This window comes from Panthera leo, chromosome B2 (genome assembly GCF_018350215.1).
Source record: "Panthera leo isolate Ple1 chromosome B2, P.leo_Ple1_pat1.1, whole genome shotgun sequence".
NCBI classification, from domain to species: domain Eukaryota; kingdom Metazoa; phylum Chordata; class Mammalia; order Carnivora; family Felidae; genus Panthera; species Panthera leo.
The window spans coordinates 38,048,757-38,069,241 of NC_056683.1; the positions used below are offsets into that span (position 1 = coordinate 38,048,757).

Consider the following 20,485-nt stretch of genomic DNA (forward strand, 5'->3'; position numbering starts at 1 on the left):
ACAGACCCAAAGATGCCTATCTGCATAGGCGAACCCAGCCAACAGTGTTTGGGAATGTGCATACCAGGAACCACGAAGTGTACCCCCTTGATCTCAAATAGCTGGCAAAGCCAGCGATGTGCTTTGGACCGCCCCCACCCCACCTGGCACTCACCGCAGGGGGCGCAGTTCATGCCGCCCACTCCACTCCTACCTTCTCTCACAGGGAAGACAGAGGCTATACAGAGAACGTGCCCCTTTGGCTTTTCTAGCATCCCTCCTGCTCCTCTTCCCTGATGCCCGGGGTGGGCTTTGGGACAGGGCTGAGGGGTGGGCATGGATTCCTAACAGCTGGGTGCCCTCTGCACAGATACTCATTCTCGCACCTCCAAAGTTGGCATCGTGGCTTTATTTTGTGCGCTGTGAGGGTGAAGGCAATCTTCAACTCTCTTCTTTCCCTGATATGTTCCAGAATAAAGGGGTGTGGGCGGTGGGTGGAACAGCGGTGTGCAGGGCCAGGTGTGGGATGTGTGCTCGGTCAGGATTCCTCAGGGCTGCTGCCTGTGTGGGTCCTGTTCTGGGGGAAGGGGCCCAGGAAAGGGAGCTGGCAGGTCAAGTGCAATTGTTAAGCCCAAACCCTGCAAGTTTGATGGGACAAAGACTGGTGTAAAAGAAGGTGCTAACTGGCCCTTTCAGAGGGGTGACAGGCAAGAAAGGGTGGGGCTGTGGCTCCACAAACTCTGGAAGGCAGAGCTCCTTTGGAGGAGCTGTGGAACATTCTTAATGCAAACTGCACTTTTCCCTCCTCAAAGCGGGTTCCCTCTACTTCGTGAGCCCTTATTCTCTCCCCAAGGAAGGAGAAGAAGAGAAAACCCAAAATGAGAAGCGGAAGTCACGGATGGGACTGTCTGAACCTAGATGTGTTATCTGGGGACTATTTCAGATGACGTGATTTTTCTGTTCGTTGGCACTGCTCGTGGTGACCCCCTCCCACGACTGTAGCGTCCAGGAAGGTTGACGGGCCTGCTGGTTTCCTCTCTGAACGTAGAAAACCTTGCAGGTCACTACCGATCATGTAGCAGTAGGGGGGGTAGGCTGACCTTGAGTTCCTACTGGTGAAGGTCAACAGCGACAGGGTTGCAGGATTTGCCCGGAACTGCATCCCATCTGGACCTGGCTGGGCCCGGGGGGGAGGGGCAAGAGCTCTCTAAGTCCGATGGAAGTCCCCCCGCTGCCCCCCAGTCTTGCTAATAAGCTTGATTTCTCCCAACACAATGTCTCTGCTGACAGCCTTACACATGTCGTACAGGGTGAGGGCGGCCACAGCAGCCGCGGTCAAGGCTTCCATCTCCACCCCAGTGGGGCCCCGAGCCCGGCAAGACGCCTGGATCCCCACGGCATGGCGTGTGCTGTCCAGCTCCAGTTGTACCTCAACGTGGCTCAGGGCCACGTGGTGGCACAGAGGAATCAGCTGGCTGGTCTGCTTGGCGGCCTGGACTCCGGCCAGCTGGGCCACCACCAGGGCATCTCCCTTCTTTAGCTGGTTCTTCTGGACAAGCTTGAAAGCCACGGGCCCCAGAAGGACCACAGCCGAGGCCACAGCCAGCCGCTCTGTGTCCAGCTTCCCGCCCACATCTACCATAGCTGCCCGTCCTTCTGCGTCCACATGGGTTAGTTGGTCCGAGGTTGGCGGGGGTCCTGAGGGGGTGGCAGGAGCCCGGGACACTGCACTAAGGCACTTGGGGTTGGTATCTGAGTCTAGGCGGGAACTGCAGTGTCTCTGAGGGGGGCCGGACCCCAGCCACCGCTGGGCAAGGAGAGAGGTCCGGGGGCCCCGGCATCCTTTCCACAAAGTTGCCATCTGGTTGAAGAAACTCACTCTGTGTCCTATACCCTGAACACGAAAGGGGTCCTGGGAGGAAATGCTTGGAATGGCTGGTGGGGAATCTTGGAGCATCAAAAGTAACTCTGGAAAGCAAGAAGGAAAGAGAAGAGAGACTAAGTCCAGAAGGGAAATTTTCTTTTCCCACCTCTTCTCCCAAACCCTGCCCTGCCCCACCTTGAGTTCTCACTTCCACACTGGGAGAGAGGGGTGAAGAGCAAAGAGCACAGTGAGAAAAGGGAAAGTGGGAGGTACACAGAGGGTCCTGGAATATAGGTCTGCAGCCCCTCTCAGCAGGCAGCATGCAGGGTGCAGCCCTCCCCAAAGTCTACAGGCCCACGGTGGTGGTGTGGGCATTCCTGGGCTCCCTTCCACACCAACACTTCCTCATCGCTCAAGTTCTCTTCTGAAACACAAAGTCATGGGGTGCCTGGGTGGCTCAGTTGGTTAAGCATCTGACTCTTCATTTTGGCTCAGGTCATGATCCCAGGGTTGTGGGATTGAGCCCCACGTCAGGCTCTGCACTAAGCGTAGAACCTGATTAACATATATTCATTCTCTCTCTCTCTCTCTCTCTCTCTCTCTCCTTCTGCCCCTCTCCCCCATTCATACTCTCTCTAAAAGAAAAAAAAAAGAAAAGAAACACCTAAGATCTGAAGACTACAGCCTGGTCACATGACCTCCCCATGTCCCTGCATTTTCTAAAAACTACAGCAAGGTTTCAGCCTGAATTACCAACCACAGTTACTCTCATCTTTCCATTCTCTATGAAGAATTGATAGTAATTATAGAGTTTACACAGGCAAGATACCAAGGGAAATATTTTATCTATTTAAACCATGTCTTTTAAGCCCCCTCAAGGACACCGGAAGTACCCACAAAGTGACAGGGTAATCCAAGTGGTGCCAAGGGCCTTGGGAGCCTTGCAGGCTCTTGTGACTTAAAGCGTGGTGCAGGGAAGAACTCCAGCCCCGACCTCCCAAATCCAAATCTGAAATGACAAGATCCCCAAGTGGTTCGTGTGCATGAAAGTCAGAGGCCCTATTCTAGGCAACTCTTGGTTTTGTAGAAATCAGACCAGCTTATTTCTCCATGTCCTTGAGAGGAATAATACACTTTATGAAGCAAATGGGCCTCCCAACTTCCAGCTTCCCTTCATGTTCTGGGCCCCCACCTTGCCAATGCCCTAGGGAGTCCACCAAGGCATCCCCCACTCCTTGCCATCAAGGTGGTCACCATGGGTCAAAGCCCAAATGTACAACTATGATGCTGGCAGTGAGGAAAGAAGAGAGATGGTCAAGTTCTCTTCCCAGTGGAGCACTTTGGCGAGCTGCCCTCCCTTCTTTGAGTGGCTGGTAGGGGAGGCCGTCCTTGGGCTGTCTCTGGGCCCTCCAGCCTGCCTTCCTCTGGGCCCCTGCACTCATTTGGCTCCAATCTCTAGAGAAAAGAATCCCTTCCCCTAGTTCTTCTCACTGCTTCCTCTTGCCTAGCAGTACGATTCAGAAGCCCAGGTCTGGCTGTGGCCAAGGGGGCAAGGCCTCCCCTGATCTCGGCTGGGCATTTGCCAGAGGGGTAGCAGCCTCTCTAAAGCTCCTCACAGACCAGCCAGAGAACACATATGACTTTATAAAAACTGGAACTGTCCTGTGCACACAAGTTTCCAGGAGTTAAGGAATTAGGCAGTTGAGATCCTGGTTGCCCCCTCCCTGAAAAGATCAATAGCATTCTTAGCTTGCTGCCTCAAGATCTTCCCAGGTGCCTGTGATGGTATCCAGCTGGGGGATTCTAGAGCCAAGGACAAGGTCTCTGTCTTAGCCAGGAGCTCCATTTTCGGGGGACAAATAACTTAGTGATCATAAGTCTAGAGGACCCCTGCCCCAATTTCTGGTGAGACAATGATGATCTCTGTGGCATGTAGAGTGAGTGGGAGCAATGGACGAGGAAGAGAAGACCCAGTAAAGCTTGAGGGGTGAGAAAAGATGGAGGTCGAACAGGAGAAAAACAAGGATGAGAACATCAGGATGAAATGCAGGACCTGGGGGTGCCTTCTGTATGGCAGGGGGCCCACCCCACAGGATCCCCCAGTGACAAGGGTGAGCGGTTACGTACTGATGGGTCACCCACCGATGAGGATCATGGGCCGGTTCTTCATCTGGGCAATACTGAACATGCCTGGGGTAAGGGAAAGATGGGGAGGGAGAGGAGAGCAGGAAAGGGGGAGGGGAAGGGCGGGGAAAGGAGAGTTCACTGAAACCGAAAGTGGACACAGTGGTAGGACACCCCGGGGTCATGCACTCACCTAGGCACACCCTGACAAATAGCCCCCGCTGCACGCTGCAAGGTCACCCATGACAGAGCCAGGGTAGTCTGTGGATGCCAGACCCCGCCCTCCAGAGAGGTACAGTGACACCCCTCTTCCCCCCTATCCAATAAGACGGCCCAAGAGAATTCAGGGTCTCCTCTGCTGCACAGGCTCTGCTGTGCCAGTGCCCCCGAGGGAGGGGAACCATCACCACACCCCCAGTCTACAGGTGCCACAGGAGGGAGTGGAGGCCAGGACAGCACAGAGTCCCGCCGGCTCCCTGCCAAGCTCTGCTCTGTCCTCTCAGCCCCCGTCCTGGCCCACTCAGCAGCCAGCCTGGCCTTCTCCGTGCCCACCCCTCACCTGCATGCTGCCGCTTCTTCCTGCCCACAGCGGCCCCGATGATTTGCAGCAACTCTTCCTCGGAGGCCCCCGCCCGCAGGTGATCCCGTAGAGACACCTCCGAGTTCCCGAAGAGGCAGACCTGTGGGCAGTCACCATGGGGGTAAGAGAACATGCCTCCCTGGTCCTGGGGCCTTAGCCCCCATCCCTAGAGTCCCCCATGGGCCGAGCGTCAGCACCCAGGCCTCCTATGGCTGGGTCATACTCCAGGCAGGACTTCCTGCAATGAAGGACAGAAGGTGCTGGATGGTGAAGTCAGAGAGGCTGGAAGGGCAGGAAGTCAGATACCCCAAGGCCTGTACCTGATTGACGGCCATGTTACCTTCAGCTTGTAGAGCGTACTATAAAAAACTAAACAGTGACCAGAGATGGCACACGAAAATGTGACCCAATGTGACCCATACCTTCTCCTGAGATGTTCCATACAATAGCCTCTTTGTTGCCTTGAGAATGGATGCCAATCAGCTAGAGAAGAGTCCTGCCAATTGCCCTGGACGTGGCATGCACATCCCATTTCACACCTGTCCCTTCCTGGTCCCCATAGTCACAGACACTACCTGCCTGCCCCTGTGCCCACTCCAGGTTGTGATCCTGACTGACGGCTGAATAGCACAGGTCTGGCGGAGGTGGCATCCTGAGCCCATTCAGACTCGATACTCCCCAGCTCCTGAGGGAGGCTGGGTGCTCTGGGGGCTCGGGATGGACGAGGCAGTCCCAGAAAGTGAGACGCCTACCACCCTCCCACAAAACCATATCAAGCGCCTACTGCGTGCCGGCTCTGTAGATGGTGGCACCGTGGACACTGAGGAATGTCCAAGAAGCCTCAGAGGGCACTGGAGAAGATACAAACAAATTCTAAGTGTAAGGTGCACCCATTCACCAGGCTGTTCTCATTTCCCACCCCTCAGTCCCTCCACCAGGCCGCAGGTTCCACTCTCTGCAACCATGAGGTCCCCACGGACTCCACCTTCTGGGCTGCCCTCTAGCTGGCTTCCACCTGGGTTGGCCCGTGGAACACTGGAAAGACTGGGCACTTCTTCCCGGCTCTGCCATGTCGGGCAGTGACTGCTCCCCTCCACCAGGCCGCAGCTCTGCCTGGGCCCCCATGACACGGCTTCCTCCCCGGGGTGGGAGCAGCTGTTTGCTGACATCTCTGCCAAGCCCCCCTCACCCTGAACCAGGAATAGCCTCTCCATTACATTCTCTTCAGAACCGCACCTCCCATCTCCGGCAGGGGCCCTGACTCTACAGATGCAGGCCCATACTTGATGGCCATTCCACGTCTCCAGCCCAGAAAAAGAAAAACCCTAACTTTTGAACAAGCACTGGATGGTCCCTTTAGGATGTCAAACTCAGTGCACCTAAACCGCTCTCGCCCTCCTCCCCAGTGCTAACCAGGTCCCACAGCCGACCTGGCCCCTGGACGCCCTCCTCTCGGCCCTCCGCGTGTGTTACCAAGTTCCTTCATTCTCCCTTCCTGTGCTCACCTCACACTCTTACCTACACCCAGAGTGAAGCGGCCATCTGACTAGTCTCCCTATTTCCAACTTCAACCAGCGGGTTATTCTTCCTCAAACATGAATGGGAGTCATGTCCCCCCTTGTCCAGAAGCTGCACAGCACCCCACTGTCAACAGAACACACACTGCACCTCTGTCCCCGGGCATTCGAGCCCTCTACCGTGCAGTGTCTCTCTTCCTGGCATGAATCTGCCCCTGCCATGTTAGCATGAACCCCAGACAAGTGTTCTCCCTCGCCCTCACTTCATCCTTCGAGGCTCACCAGCGTCCATAAGGTGCCTCCTCAAGGTCCACCACCCTACGGCCTGTGTGGCTGCTCGTCTGACAAAGAATTACACATTGCCACACATCAGCTCTTTGTTTGCTCTGAGACTTTACCTCTAAAGAGAATGGGTATGTCTATGCCTCTCTGACATTCCCCAGGGCTGAAGGCACAGATGTACTGACTGGATATGAGTAACAGATGATAGCCCCAGAAAGGGGCCAATCAGGGTGGGGGGCCGGGGCCCAGTGCACAGTGACTCTTCACCTCTCCCCCGTCCACCCCGGTAACACAGAGTCCTGGAAAGTGGCTCCCAATCAACCCAAAGCTACTTTGGGGACCCTAGGAAGGAAGGTCAGGAGTTCACTTTCACCTTCTGCCTCCAGGAGCCCCCCCGCCATATCTTACACTATTTCCCCAACCACCCCTCGTGCCCTGCTAGTCTCCTCTCCAAATGGGGGCACCAGTGGGAAGCGATATTCACCACACAGAAGTGGCAAGGGGCTCTCGTGGGGGAGGGGGACACTTACCTTGAGGTTCCCGTCTGCTGTGATTCGCAGCCGGTTGCAGGTTCCACAGAAATGCTCAGACATGGACGTGATGAAGCTGACCTGGCCTCGGAAACCAGGGACTTTAAAGGCCTGGGGTGAGGAGGGAAAGAAGGGCAGAGGAGGAGACAGGGATGGATGGGCCGCGGAGGGCCGGGTCTCACTCCCTGGCACCAGAGCCCCCACTCCACAGCCCTCTCTGGAGGTGCCCTAGGAAAGGAGTACCCAAGGCCCCCAGCGGGCAGAAGACTCTGACAGGACGGACGACCCATGAGCTCTCTGCTTGCACCGGGCCTGCCTGAGAGCACATTGCTATGGATTTAGAGGCCTGTGGGCAGCATGGCCAGAGCCCCTCTCCACCACATTACTGGCATGCGGCCTGAGACAAGGTACTGTGGCTGCCCCATGCCCAGCCTGCTTTGTCCATGAGGAGGGAGGAGGCTAGGAGGTAATGCCTTCTGCTACGCGGTACCACCCCCACTGCTGCATTCTGACCTGAGGGCTAGCTCTCCCTCCCTACCCTGCCCCACCCTCCTGCCCCCAACCTTGGCTGTGCTGGATTCCTCCTCGGGCAGCTTCTCCAGCTCTGGCCACTGCTGCCGGAGGGTGTCCAGCATCTCCTTGTAGCTGACCATCTTCTTGAAGTTCCACTTGTTGCCTGTATTGGGGTTGGAAGCCATGGAGTCACAGGGTTGTGGGGACCTGGGGTCTTCAGGTCCTTCCTTCCACGTCACCCGGGAATTAGTTCTGCCTCTTGGGTGGGAGGTCAGGAGGCCCTGCCTAAAACAGGTGGGTCAAATCAAACCCACCCTTGACTCTGTGATGTCTCCGATGCCTCCATCATAGCCCTAGCCCTGGCGCCTGCCCAGGCCCCACCCCATCATCCCTGGAGAAATTCCTACACACAGAGCAGGACCCGGGATCAGCAGCACCCACATGGCCGACCAGATCTTGGCCATCCCACTCAACCCTTGCCAGGGTCATCAGTATGCCCCTCCCCCATCTCTCAGCATGGGGCTGGTCCAGCTCTGCCCCCCAGGCCCAACCTCCTCCTCCCTCCCCACCACAGGTCACTGACCATCGAAGGGCATGTACTCTATGAAGCGCACGTCCAGGGGGAGGCCCTCGGTCAAGGCCACAAAGTCCAGGAGCTCATCCTCATTTAGGCCTCGCATCACCACACAGTTCACCTGGCCAGGGACAAGGGGACCACAGGGCTGTTTCCCCTGCATTCCGTCTCAGGGATGACCTTTGGGGGTCTGGCATCTGCCCAGGCTCTCCACTGGGGGGCCCATTCCTTGTCTCCCCACCCCAGGCCTCAAGTTGGGAATTTCAAGGGGGTCACTGGCTTTCTCCCCTCCCTTGTAGGGAGTCAGGGACAGGCTGGATGCAGTGGGCAAGGAAGTGATGGGGGACACAGGATAGCTGCACTGGCCATGCCAGAGAGCTGCCAGGGGCCCAGATGCTGGCAGTGGAAGGCCAAGCCAGGGTAGAGGGGCAGATGTCAGAGGTCAAGAGCAGCAGCGCATCCTCACCTTCACAGGGCTGTAGCCCAGCTCGATGGCCTTGTGGATGCCCTCCATGACCTTGTGGAAGCCTGCAAGGAGGGAGAGGAGGATCCAGGAACTTTCTCCCTCTCTCCTGCCCCCCTTACACCCACGGGGAAGCACCAGAGCTGTAAGGAGCCTCAGGGACCACTGAGCCAGGGACCACATAGTAAATGTTTTAGGATCCGCAGGCCGAGAGATAAAATTGAGGATATTCTTAGGTATAGCTGTAAAGACAGTATTGACTAATACAGTCCGAGAGCTGAGCACAATTTTTTGTAACACAGCTCGACAAATATAATGGAGAAATAGAAGACGTTTTGTTGGGATAAGATTTTGCTTAACTGGGGTGGGGGGGGGGCTCACAGTTCATGTTCCCTATCATTAAGTTGATTACAAACATTATCTGTAAAATCCACTCTTGGCTCCCAGGCTATAAAACAAACAAGCAGGGGGCTGGATTTGGCTGGTGAGCTGTAGTGTGCCAACCCTGATCTAGGTGACCCCTCTCATTGTCTAGATGGGGAAACTGAGGCCCTAAGAGGAGGCAGTGCCCTGCAGCAGGCCTCACACTGCAGGCTGCAGAATGCAGGTCTCCGGACTCCCTTGTCAGTGTCAGTCTCCCTTGACAGACAACAGTCTGTCCATTCATTCACTGTGTATTCTTGCTGAGCACCTACCACACGCAGACGCTGTGCCAGGGCCGGTGAGCGATTGCTGGGCGTGTAGCCTGTGATCCCAGGCTGGCTTCTCCTCCCTGCCCAGCTCACTCGTGCCCCCACACATTTGAGCGCCTACTGCATGCTGGCCCCTCCCCCACCCCCGCCCAGCCAGGTGATGATGTGATTCACAGCTGGGCTATCACCCTGGGGGAGGGTAGCCTGGTGATGATCTCCATGGTTTCCCTGCAGCATTTCTGGATGGCCCAGTGAGGGAGGGAAAAGGGAAGAAAGTACAACTTTCATACAAAATGCCATTACGATAATCTAGAAGTTTCTTCTGTAAAGCACTGTAGCTCCAAAAGGAGGTGGTGGACACAGGAGTATGAATGGGAAGGCAGATCTGATGTCAGGATCTACTGTCTCCGATCCTCATCCTGGGAAAGGAGATCAGGCGGCAGGGGATACATGGATGTCGGGAAAACCCACAAATACACTTTCCACTTTCCCACCTCAGAGCTCTTGCAGGTTCCCGACTGAGGTTCCCCTTCAGAGTAAGCTCCCTTGATCCAACTCCTCCCCCCCACCCCCTATTCCTCAAGGCCCAGAGTAAAGGCCTCCTCCATGGAGCCCTCCAGGTCTTCCCTGCTAGGAATTTCCTCTCCTCCTCTGGTAACACTTTAATCGACTCCACAAGACAAGCAAAGGTAGTCTAGTGGCATCACACATTTTGGCCCTTAGTGGCCTGTGAGGCACAGCAATGTCCTGTGTGTCGCAGTCCCCTCCACAGCACCTGAGCAGCTCTTTACAGAGGGCAAGGACTCCACGAGCACTTCCTCAGCAGATGGATGGTGTAAACAGGGAGTCAGGTGCAGCAGGGGAAAGAGAGGGTGGGGGCTGGGAGCTGGAAGCTGTTTCCAGAGAAGGGGAAGGACAGCTGTGTCTCTGATTGTGCAGAGAAGTCTCAGTTACGTGCCACCCTCTCAAATCAAACGGCATCCAACGCTGGGTACCTCCCATCCCAAACTGAAGCCCATGGCCCAAGAGACATCGGGTGTCGGCCTAATGAGACCTGGGGCACAGGACTGCTCTACCTCCTCCGCCCTCCCTGATGAAGCCTGGTGGGGGGCGGGGGAGGGGCATGGGTGCACTTCTGCAGGACCCCCACCTGGCAGTGCTGGCCTTGACTCTGGCGTCCCAGGGCAGCTGCTTCTACCCTGGGCTGTCCCACATTTTCCCTCGAGCTCATCACAAGGTAACCAACTTGTCCCGGTCTACCAGGGACTATCTTGGTTTTAAAAATGGAAAGGCCTCACACTAGCAACCTTCTTAGTCCTAGGCAAACTGAGGACAGGGCAGGGGGGAGACGGGTCACCACAGATCCTAACACCTGATCCCCCTAATTTCCCAAGGGTGCGGCTACAGAGACAGAGGACATTTGGTAAGGGTGGGGGATGAAGAATAAAGGAGCAACCAGGCCCCTTGCCTGGTACCAGCCACAGTTCCTCAGCTATGTGGGCCCTGGGAAGGTTACCCTCAACTGCAAACCACACCTGCTCACCTTTCCTGCGGACGATGAACTCAAACTTGGCTGGCACCAGGGTATCCAGGCTGATGTTGATGGCACTGAGCCCAGCTTTCTGAAGTTGAGGCAGCAGCCGGGCAAGGTTGATACCATTGGTGGTGATGCCAATGGTCCTCAGCCCTTCCAGCCGGTGGAGCTGAGCTGCAGAGAGAACGGGAGGGGGCATCAGTCCCCTCATTCCTGGTGAGGCTGGGCAAAAGGCTGGAAGAAGAAACTCTGGGTCCAAATAAGATGGATGGAAAAGGGGTTCGCTGCACTCCTCTATTAACTAGGCTTAGCTTAATAAGAAACAAAAATTAAAACCTTTACAAAAATAACCAAAAGATTAAACACTGAGTGTTCACTCTACTAGAGGCTCTGCTGAGGACTTGGCATGCCTTAGCTCATTGAAGCCCCACAACAAGGATGATCCCCATTTAACAGATAATCTCTCTAAGCCTCTCTTTCCTTAAGAAAATTGCTCAGAGTCACACAGCTAGTAAGAGCAGTGGAGATTCAAATCCCTGTGTACTTGACTCAAAGACTACGTGAGTTAACCAACTTACAGGTCCTAATGCTCTCGATAAGAGAAACAAAGAAGTGTTTGGATGATGTGTTAAACTGCCTCTTCCATTCCACCCAAAATCCCTAGAAATAATAGAAGGATGAAAAAGAGTCCACAATAACACTGGAAGGCAAGAAAGAATGCTTTTAATGGTCCAGAGAAGTGGAGAAATACTGAAAGACAGAAAGCAGATGAGATTACATGGATTGAGGAAACCACAGCCCCAAGCATATATAGAAGGTTCTGCACAAAGTAGGAGGGGGATTGGGTACCCCAAGCTCAGCACTCACCTACACAGGGAGCAGGAAGGTCACTGGGCATGTCAAGGAGGTGGCCGGTCTAGGGAACTGTATTTGCATGAGCTGGATAAGCTTTCTCCTTTCATCCCTGTGTGCAGGGGGAAGGCTGCAGCTTTTACCCCAAGGTTAGAGTACTGAGGCTAGCTGAAGGGGGTGGGGGCAACCAGCATAAATAGAAACAGCATTGACAGCCAGGTCAACAGAAGCCTTGAGCACCGGGATGAGTACCGAGCCAAGAGTCAGCACACATTTAAGGAGAATGCTGCAAAAGAAAGATGAATTTCACAAATAGAAGGATGAAAGAGGAAGGAAAAATGACAGAGATAACAGAGAATGATTCTTTAAAAAAAAATCAAAGTTAGATGAACATAGATGCAAAAAGCCCTCAATAAAATATTACCGAACCACACTCGACAATATATCAAAAGGATTATACATCAATGATCACCTGAAATTCATTCCAGGGATGCAAGGATGGTTCAACATTCACAAAATCTATATGATATAGACCACAAAAACAAAATGAAAGATAAAAATCATATGGCCATCTCAACAGATGCAGGAAAAACATCTGGCAAAATTCAACATCCATTCATGACAAAAACTCTTTTAAAAAAGTGGGTACAGAAGGAACATTCCTTAACATAATAGAAGCCATACAACAAGCCTACAACTCACATCTTAGTCAATGGTGAAAAGCTAAAAGCTTTTCATCTAAGAACAGGAACAAGGCAAGGATATCTGTTCCTGCCACTTTTATTCAACATGGTATTAGAAGTCTTAGCCAGACTTAGTGGGGACGGGGGAGGAGAGAGAGAGAAGGCATCAGATTAGAAGGGAAAAAGTAAAACTGTCTCACTATTTGCAGATGACATATTTTATATATAGAAAACCACAAAGAATCTACTAAAAAACCGTTAGAATAAACAAATTCAGTATAGTTACAAGATACAAAATCAATATATTAGAAATGTGTTGCATTTCTATATAGTAATAACAAATTATCAGAAAGAGAAATAAAGAAAACAATCCCGTTTATAATTGTATCAAAAAGAATAAAATACCTAGGAATTAATTTAACCAAGGAGGTACAAGACCTATACACTGAAAACTCTAAGACAGTAATAAAAGAAATTGAATAAGAGACAAATAAATGGAAAGACAGTGTTCATTAACTGGAAGAACTGATGTTGTTAAAATGTTCATACCACCCAAAGCAATGTATAGATTCAGTGCAATCTCTATCAAAATTCCAATAGCATTTTTCACAGAAATAGAACAATCCTAAAATATGTATAGAACCACAAAAGGCTCTAAACAGACAAAGCAATCTTGAGAAAAAAAGAGCAAAGTTGAAGGCATCATACTCCCTGATTTCAAACTATCTTACAAAGCTATGGTAATCAAAACACTATGATACTGGATAAAAACAGACACATAGATCAATGGAACTGAATAGAGAGCCCATAAGTAAACCCAAGCACACATGGCCAATTAATTTATGACAAAGGAGCCAAGAATATACGGGCAGTCTTTTCAATAAATGGTATTGGGAAAATTGGACAGCCACATGCAAAAGAATGAAAATGGATCACTATCTTACACCATGCACAAAAATTAACTCAAAATGGGTTAAAGACTTGATCTAAAACTATAAAACACCTAGAAGAAAACAGAGGTGGTAAGCTTCTTGACATAAATACTGGTGATGGTTTTTTAGAGCTGACACCAAAAGCAAAGGCAAAACTAAACAAGTAGGAAAACATCAAACTAAAAAGCTTCTGCACCAAACAAACAAACAAACAAACAAACAAACAAACAAACCTTCTGCACTAAAAGGTAAACCATCAACAAAATAAAAAGGCAACATCCTGAATGGGAGAAGATATCTGTAAATCATATAAAGAACTTATACAACTCGACAGCAAAAACCCAACAATCCAATTAAAAAATGGGCAGATGGGGGCAGCTGGGTGGCTCAGTCACTTAAGTGTCAGACTTCTCCTCAGGTCATGATCTCGTGGTCTGGGAGTTCAAGCCCCACATTGGGCTCCTCGCCGGTGTGGAGCTTGCTTGGGATTCTCTCTCCCTCTGTCTCTACCCCTCCCCCACTCTCTCTCTCTCTCTCTCTCAAACTTTAAAAAAATTAAATAAAAAATGGGCAGAGGATCTGAACAGATATATTTCCAAAAAAGATATACAAGATGGCCAACAGGTATATCAACATCACTAATTATCAGGGAAATGCAAATCAAAACCACAGTGAGATATCACACCACACCTTTTAGAATGCCTATGATCAAAATGACCAAAAATAACAAGTGTTGGTGAGGATGTAGAGAAAAGAGAACCCTTGTACAATATTGGTGGAGATGTAAATATATGTAGCCACTATGGAAAATGGTACACTTTCCTCATAAACTTAAAATTAGGACTACCATAGGATTCAACAATTCCACTTCTGGGCATTTATCTGGAAAAAAAAAACCCACACCAAAACACTAACTTCAAAAGACAGATGCATCTCCATTGTTCATTGCAACATTATTTACAAAATCCAAGACATGGAAACAACTGAAGTGTCCACCGATGATGAGTGGTTAAAAAGTAATGTGGTGTATATATACAATGGAATATTATTTAGCTATAAAAAAGCAAGTCTTACCATCTGTAACAACATGGATAGACCTTGAAGGCATTATGCTACATGGAATAAGTCAAACAGAGAAAGACAAATACCATATGATCTCACTTATGTGTGGAATCTAAAACAACAGAAAACGAAATTTACAGATGAAGAAAACAGACTGATCATTGCCAGAGGTGAGGGATAGGGAGTGAGCAAAATGGGAGATGGTGATCAAAAGGTACACACATCAATTATAAAATAAATAAGTCATGGGGATGGCATGCACAGCATGGTCACTATAGTTAATAATACCATATTGTAGGGGCGCCTGGGTGGTTCAGTTTGTTAAGCCTCCGACTTCGGCTCAGGTCATGATCTCGCGGTTGGTGGGTTCAAGCCCCGCATCAGGCTCTGTGCTGACAGCTCAGAGCCTGGAGCCTGCTTCAGATTCTGTGTCTCCCTCTCTGCCCTTACCCCACTCATGCTCTGTCTCTGTCTCTCAGAAATAAACATTAAAAAAATAATAATAATACCATATTGTATATATGAAACTTGCTAAGACAGATCACAAAGGTTCTCATAACAAGGAAAATAATTATAATTATGTGTAGTGATGGATGTTAACCAGATTTATTGTGGTATTCATATTATAATACATATAAATTTTGTAGAATTGTGTTATACACCTGAAACTAACAAGATTATATGTGAATTATATGTTAAAAAAAATATCAGAGTTAGTATCTTCAGGGACATAAATATTACATCCTGAAAACAAGAAAAAGAATTAATTAGAACTCCTGAAAAAAAAAAAAAAGTATAGTTATAGAAAGAAACTAGATGGCAAAATGGAATGGACACCTAGGAAGACTAAAGGAGCAAGACTGAATTGAGTAAAAGAGTTCTCCAAGAATTGTATACAAAATAACAAAGGAATGGGACTTATAAAAAACACAAAACAAAACAAAAAACAAAAAAAAAACCAACCACCTTCTTACATTTAAATCTAGAGAACCGATACTGTGTAAAAAATGTCTATGTAGTTATCTTTGATCAGGAGGATTATGGGTGATTTTTATATTCACTTATCTAGAGGTAAAATTTCAAACTACCTGAATGCATGAATCTTGGTGAATACTCTGCTCAGCTCTACATGAGTGCAGAAAGCAGAAGTAAATTGCCCAAGTGAAGCTGGATTGAGAAAAAGGTAACAGAAAATCACAAAATTAACACCCAGCTTAGGTAGGGATGTGTGGAAATATACATGCTGATGATGTAAGACTATCATTATATAACTTTTCTGGAGATGAGCTCTGTATCTGGGGAGAAGTATGTGGAACTTTATAAAGCCTGTGACCTGAACTTTCCCTTTTAAGAATTTAACTTATGGAGGGGTGCCTGGGTGCCTCAGTCATACAAGCAGCCAACTCTTGGTTTCAGCGCAGGTCATAATCTCATGGTTTGTGAGACTGAGCCCTGCACTGGGCTCCATGCTGACAGCGCTGAGCCTGCTTGGGATACTCTCTCCCCCTCTCTCTGCCCCTCCTCTGCCCAGGCACACATGCGTGTGCTCTCTTTCTCTCTCTCAAAATAAATAAAACTTAAAAAATAAAAAAAGAATTTAACCTAAGTAAATAATTAAGGACACGAATAATATTTTATCTACAAGAATGTTTATTAAAGAGCAACACATAATAAAGAAAAGAGGGAAATCATTCAGATAGTCAACGACAGAAAACTGGCTAAATTATGCTTTGTCTGGATGGTGGAGTATTATGGAACCAAAAATGACTGTAAAATAATATGATACGGATGTTGGGAAATATACTAAGGTTATATTAAGTCAAGGTTGAAAACAGTAGTCAGAAACTAGATACAAAGAAAAAAACAGGTCACCAAACCAAAATGGTGACACTTGTTGCAAATGGGCAGTAATGATATTCCTTCTGCTTCTTTGAAATAAACATGTATTATTCTCGTAACAAGAAAACAAAAGTTTAATTTTCACACTTTTCAAAACAACAACTTTTATTTTTAATCATGGGCAACCCCACTCACATGAAGGTGGGAGGTTTCTGGCAGGGGGAATTCTCTCTACCACTCAGTCACTTCCAGACCCAACTGGAAGAAGGGACTTGGCACTAGCCCTTGGCCCAGCTGGAGAAAGACACACTTTCCTTATCCCTCTGGCAACAGCTCAGCCAATGAGAAGCCATTATACATAATTCCCTGTTTACTCCAATGGACTCTTCCTTTATAGCAGCCTTCCTGACTTACCCTTTTCTCCATAAAAAGCTTACCTCTCCCTTTTGTTCTCCAGACTGGCCTCCGGTTTGCCACAGCTTGTCTGTCTCAGACTGCAATTCTCTTTTATTCCTGAATAAACCCATTTCTGCTGGTAAAATAACTTGGTCGTTTTTATTTTCAAGGTTAACAAAACAGTTTTACTGTGGGAAAGTAAAACATGGAAATTTAGCAGTAGTTGTTGGCTCCCTCCACCAAATCAACTCTGAAGAAACAAAGAATCCAGAACCTTAAGAAATGAAAATCTCAAGGAACAACACTGGAAGAAGCAGAGTTCTTTTGAACTGGTGTTGGGAGGGAGTTTGTAGCCTGGGGTTGAAGGCGACTGGCAGAGAAGGTGAGCAGTTAAAGGGAAACAAGGTAGTTCAAGCTCAAATCTTGCCCTCATCCACTGATGCCTCAGAACAACCATCGTTTGTCCCCTTACTAAAGAAATCAGTAACCCGAGAGCACTAGCTGGGGAATCCACCAGAGGTGAACTCAGGGAATCCACCATAGCCCTGCCGGAAGAGGGGTTGAAGACAACAGCCTTAGACATTCATTCCTCCATCCACCCCCTCCAAAGCCCCAGAACTGGTGGGTTAAAATCAAAGGTAACTGCCTCCTTTCAAATCTTCTTGTCCCTCATGGTTTGAAGGTGAAGACGTGTAAGGTTGCCATATTACATAATGGTAGGAGGTGCCATTCTCCGCATAATCTAAATGAATACCACCTCCTGGAGTTGTGTGGTATACAACTCATGCATGGTGAGGCTGGGTGTTTGGTGGGAAGGTTATAAACATGAGTGAACAACTGTGATATTATCAGCTCTTGAGCCCCCAGGGCCTATCAAAGACTAAGATCTGGCCTTAAATCCTTTCCTAGTAAGCAGTCCCATAGAGAAGAGCTAATATCCTCAGGGGAACAAATTTACCAGCTAAATTAAGGAGACCCTTGAGGAAGACAACTAGAGCTCCCTGCCCGCCCCGCCCCACCAAAAAAACCCAAAAAATAAAAAACCCGGTAAAATATATACCAATAGAAGGAAAATGATTAAAACAGACCAAAGTAAGATAAACATGATAAATACAGTAAAAGAAATAACGAAGGATATTAAAAACATGAAAGAAAAATTTTCATTATAAAAAAGAACAAGGGGTAAGACATAGGTAGTAAGTAAAAGCATAAAACACAAGAAAGAAGACATATAGTAACATGGTTAAGTTAGAAGATACGATTTAGGGCTCTCCCAGGAAAAAGAGGAAGAGAGTAAGAAATCAAAATGTAATTTAAAAACTGTGGAGGCTCTAAGTAGAAGGGGCAACATCCAGATAAGAGGTCTCAGGAAAAAAATTAAACTGGCGAGAAGGAACTATCTGAAGAAATAATGGAGAGAATTTTTCCCAAATTTAAAACAAATGGCTTCATACTGAAAGGGCAATTTCACTGAATGTCAACAGGACAAAGGAAGAAAAGTCTATCCTGGGGATATTACAGTAAAATTTAAGAAAATCAGCAGCAAAGCAAACACTCTAATAACTTCCAGAGAGAAAGAATGTATCATCTACCAACAGCAAGAACCAGACTGATACCAGACTTTTTTTCAACAGCAAACTGGCCATAAGCAGACAATGTAGGGACATTTTTAACAGAATTAAGGAATGGACCTTGAATTTAAAGTTTTATATGCATTCAAATAACATTAAAACTACCATTCTACTACTTTAAAACATAAAAACTACCTGCCAGATTTAATTAGATTCACCATTAGACACACATCAAACAACTTTTAGAACACTCAAAATGAGAAAAAAACTCACGAGGTGCAACAAGAATTATGAAAATACGGGGTGATCAAATACCTTGGTGAAGTTTGTTGTTATCTTAAAAGACAGGGAGTGCTTACAAGAGACACAGAGGGGCAGAGTAGTTCTAGTAACCCAGAAATACAATGCTAGAAAATACTAACAATACAGAGCACCTGGGAGGGTCAAACATCCAACTTCAGCTCAGGTCATGGTCTCTCGATTCGTGGGTTCGAGCCCCGTGTCAGGCTCTGTGCTGACAGCTCGGAGCCTGGAACCTGATTCAGATTCTGTGTCTCCCTCTCTCTCTGTAATCCCCTTATGCTCTGTATCTCTCATTCTCAAAAACAAACAAACAAAAAACTCAATAATGGTGGGGGGAGGGTTGAGAAAATCAAGGGCCTACAAGTATGCTCAAGTTCTTGTCTCCTGTTAGAAGAAGGAGGGATCATTTATTTTAAAAGCCAACAGAGAGGAAAAGGAAAAATAAAAAGTAGGACAAAGGATTACAGAAACAAGTGCAAATATTTCAATAATTAAAATAAAGATACCTAGAATAAACTCAGTAGTTAAGTCAGACTGTCAAATTTGATGAGAAAGAAAAGTTAACAGCTATGTGCTGTTATAACAGACATATCTAAAGTATAAGAACATAAAAAGATTTAAAATAAAAAGGTGCAACCAGATACAATGGTCTTACTAAAGCCAAAAGCAAGCTGTTATAATTTTAGTTAAAATAAAATACATAGAGCTTAAAGACCTCAAGTATCACTACATAGTGATAAGAGATCCAATTTATGAGGAAGACATAACAATTCTGATCACATATGAACCTAATAAAATCACCTCAGCTATATATAAAATAAAATAAAAGAATAGGACCTCTGGGAGAAATTAACAAATCTACCCACTTATTTATTATTGGCAGGCCAAACAGATAGAAAGCCAGCAAATGGAGATAACCAAAGGTTTGAAAAAGAAAATTAACAAGCTGGATCCAATGAACAAATATAAATGTCTCCATCCAATAATTAAATAACCATTCTCTGCAAGCACACATAGAACATTTATAAAAACTGCCAATATACTAGGTCATAAAGCATGCTTCAGTAAATTTTAAAGAATAATTATCATGTAGTTAAGATTCTCTGACCACTATATAATTAAATTATAATAATAAAATATGAATGCAAAATCCTTATATTTAGAAATTAAAAACAGTACATAAATATTTCATAGATAAAAGAACAAAGCAAAATGAAAATTAACAAATACTTATTATAACTAAATTTATGAAAGCAATAAGCTACACCAGGATGGAAGCAGAATAAAATACAGTAAGATTCAACAAATCCAAAAGTCGGTTTCTTGAAGACACAATTGACAAACTTCTGGCAAGATTTATCAAGGAAAAAAGTTGATGATGTAGAAATAAAACACAGTAAGATTTAAAATAAAATAAAACTGCAAATAAAATGGATTAAAAAGAAAATATTACCGACAATTTCAAAGCAATAAATTTAAAATCAGAAATAATGACAAATGTCTTAAAAAAAAAAGAACTATCCAAACTGACTCTAAAAGAAGTCAAGATTTTGAATAGTGCAATAACACAAAGGAACTGAAGATTCAGTTAAAAATCTCTGTGCAAAGAATGTACCAGGCACAATTTTTCAGGTGAGATCTATCAAATTTTCAAAGAAGTTATTACCACAGATTAACACAAACTCGCGCACATGAAAGAATAAGAGGGAACACTATGCTCTACAGTCAAATGTTTGTGCCCTGCCTCACTCAAATTCACATGTCGAATCCTAACGCTCAATATTAGAAGGTGTATCCTTTGGGAAGTGATTAGGTCTTGAGGGTGGAGGGATTTGTGCTCTGATAAAAGAGATCCCTCAGAGCTACTTCTGTTATGTGAAGATACAATGAGAAGTCTGTGACCCAGAAGAGAGACCTCACCTGACCATGCTGGCACCTTGATCTTGGATTTTCAGCCTACACAACTGTGAAATGTTTGTTGTTTATAAGCTACCTAACCGATTGTTAGAGCAGCCTGAATGGACTAATACACTACCCAACTCATTCTTCGAAATTTGGTATCACAATCAGTTAAGGCAGGCACAAGGATGGCAAATTACATGCCCATTTCACTCATGACTATAAATGCAAAAGGTTAAAATATTAATAAACTGAACCTAACAGCAGATAAAAGCATAGTGTACCATGACGATGTT

At 47.2% G+C, this 20,485-nt stretch overlaps 1 protein-coding gene across 7 annotated transcripts in view; it reads right to left on the reverse strand.

Moving 5' to 3' along the window:
* Positions 1-368: 368 nt before the first annotated feature.
* Positions 369-20,485, reverse strand: part of MOCS1 (molybdenum cofactor synthesis 1) — a 37,146-nt gene continuing 17,029 nt past the window's right edge. For 5 of the 7 annotated variants that reach the window (XM_042938659.1, XM_042938664.1, XM_042938661.1 and 2 more), the window contains exons 4-11: positions 10,662-10,826; positions 8,430-8,491; positions 7,973-8,084; positions 7,440-7,552; positions 6,877-6,987; positions 4,527-4,647; positions 3,986-4,033; positions 369-1,947 (exon numbers count right to left, since the gene is read on the reverse strand). In XM_042938659.1, coding sequence (XP_042794593.1) covers positions 1,187-1,947; positions 3,986-4,033; positions 4,527-4,647; positions 6,877-6,987; positions 7,440-7,552; positions 7,973-8,084; positions 8,430-8,491; positions 10,662-10,826 — 1,493 coding nt within the window. In that variant the 3' untranslated portion in view covers positions 369-1,186. Of the gene's footprint in view, positions 1,948-3,970; positions 4,034-4,526; positions 4,648-6,876; positions 6,988-7,439; positions 7,553-7,972; positions 8,085-8,429; positions 8,492-10,661; positions 10,827-20,485 lie in introns of all 7 variants that reach the window. The other 2 variants (XM_042938666.1, XM_042938660.1) reach the window with 2 other exon arrangements.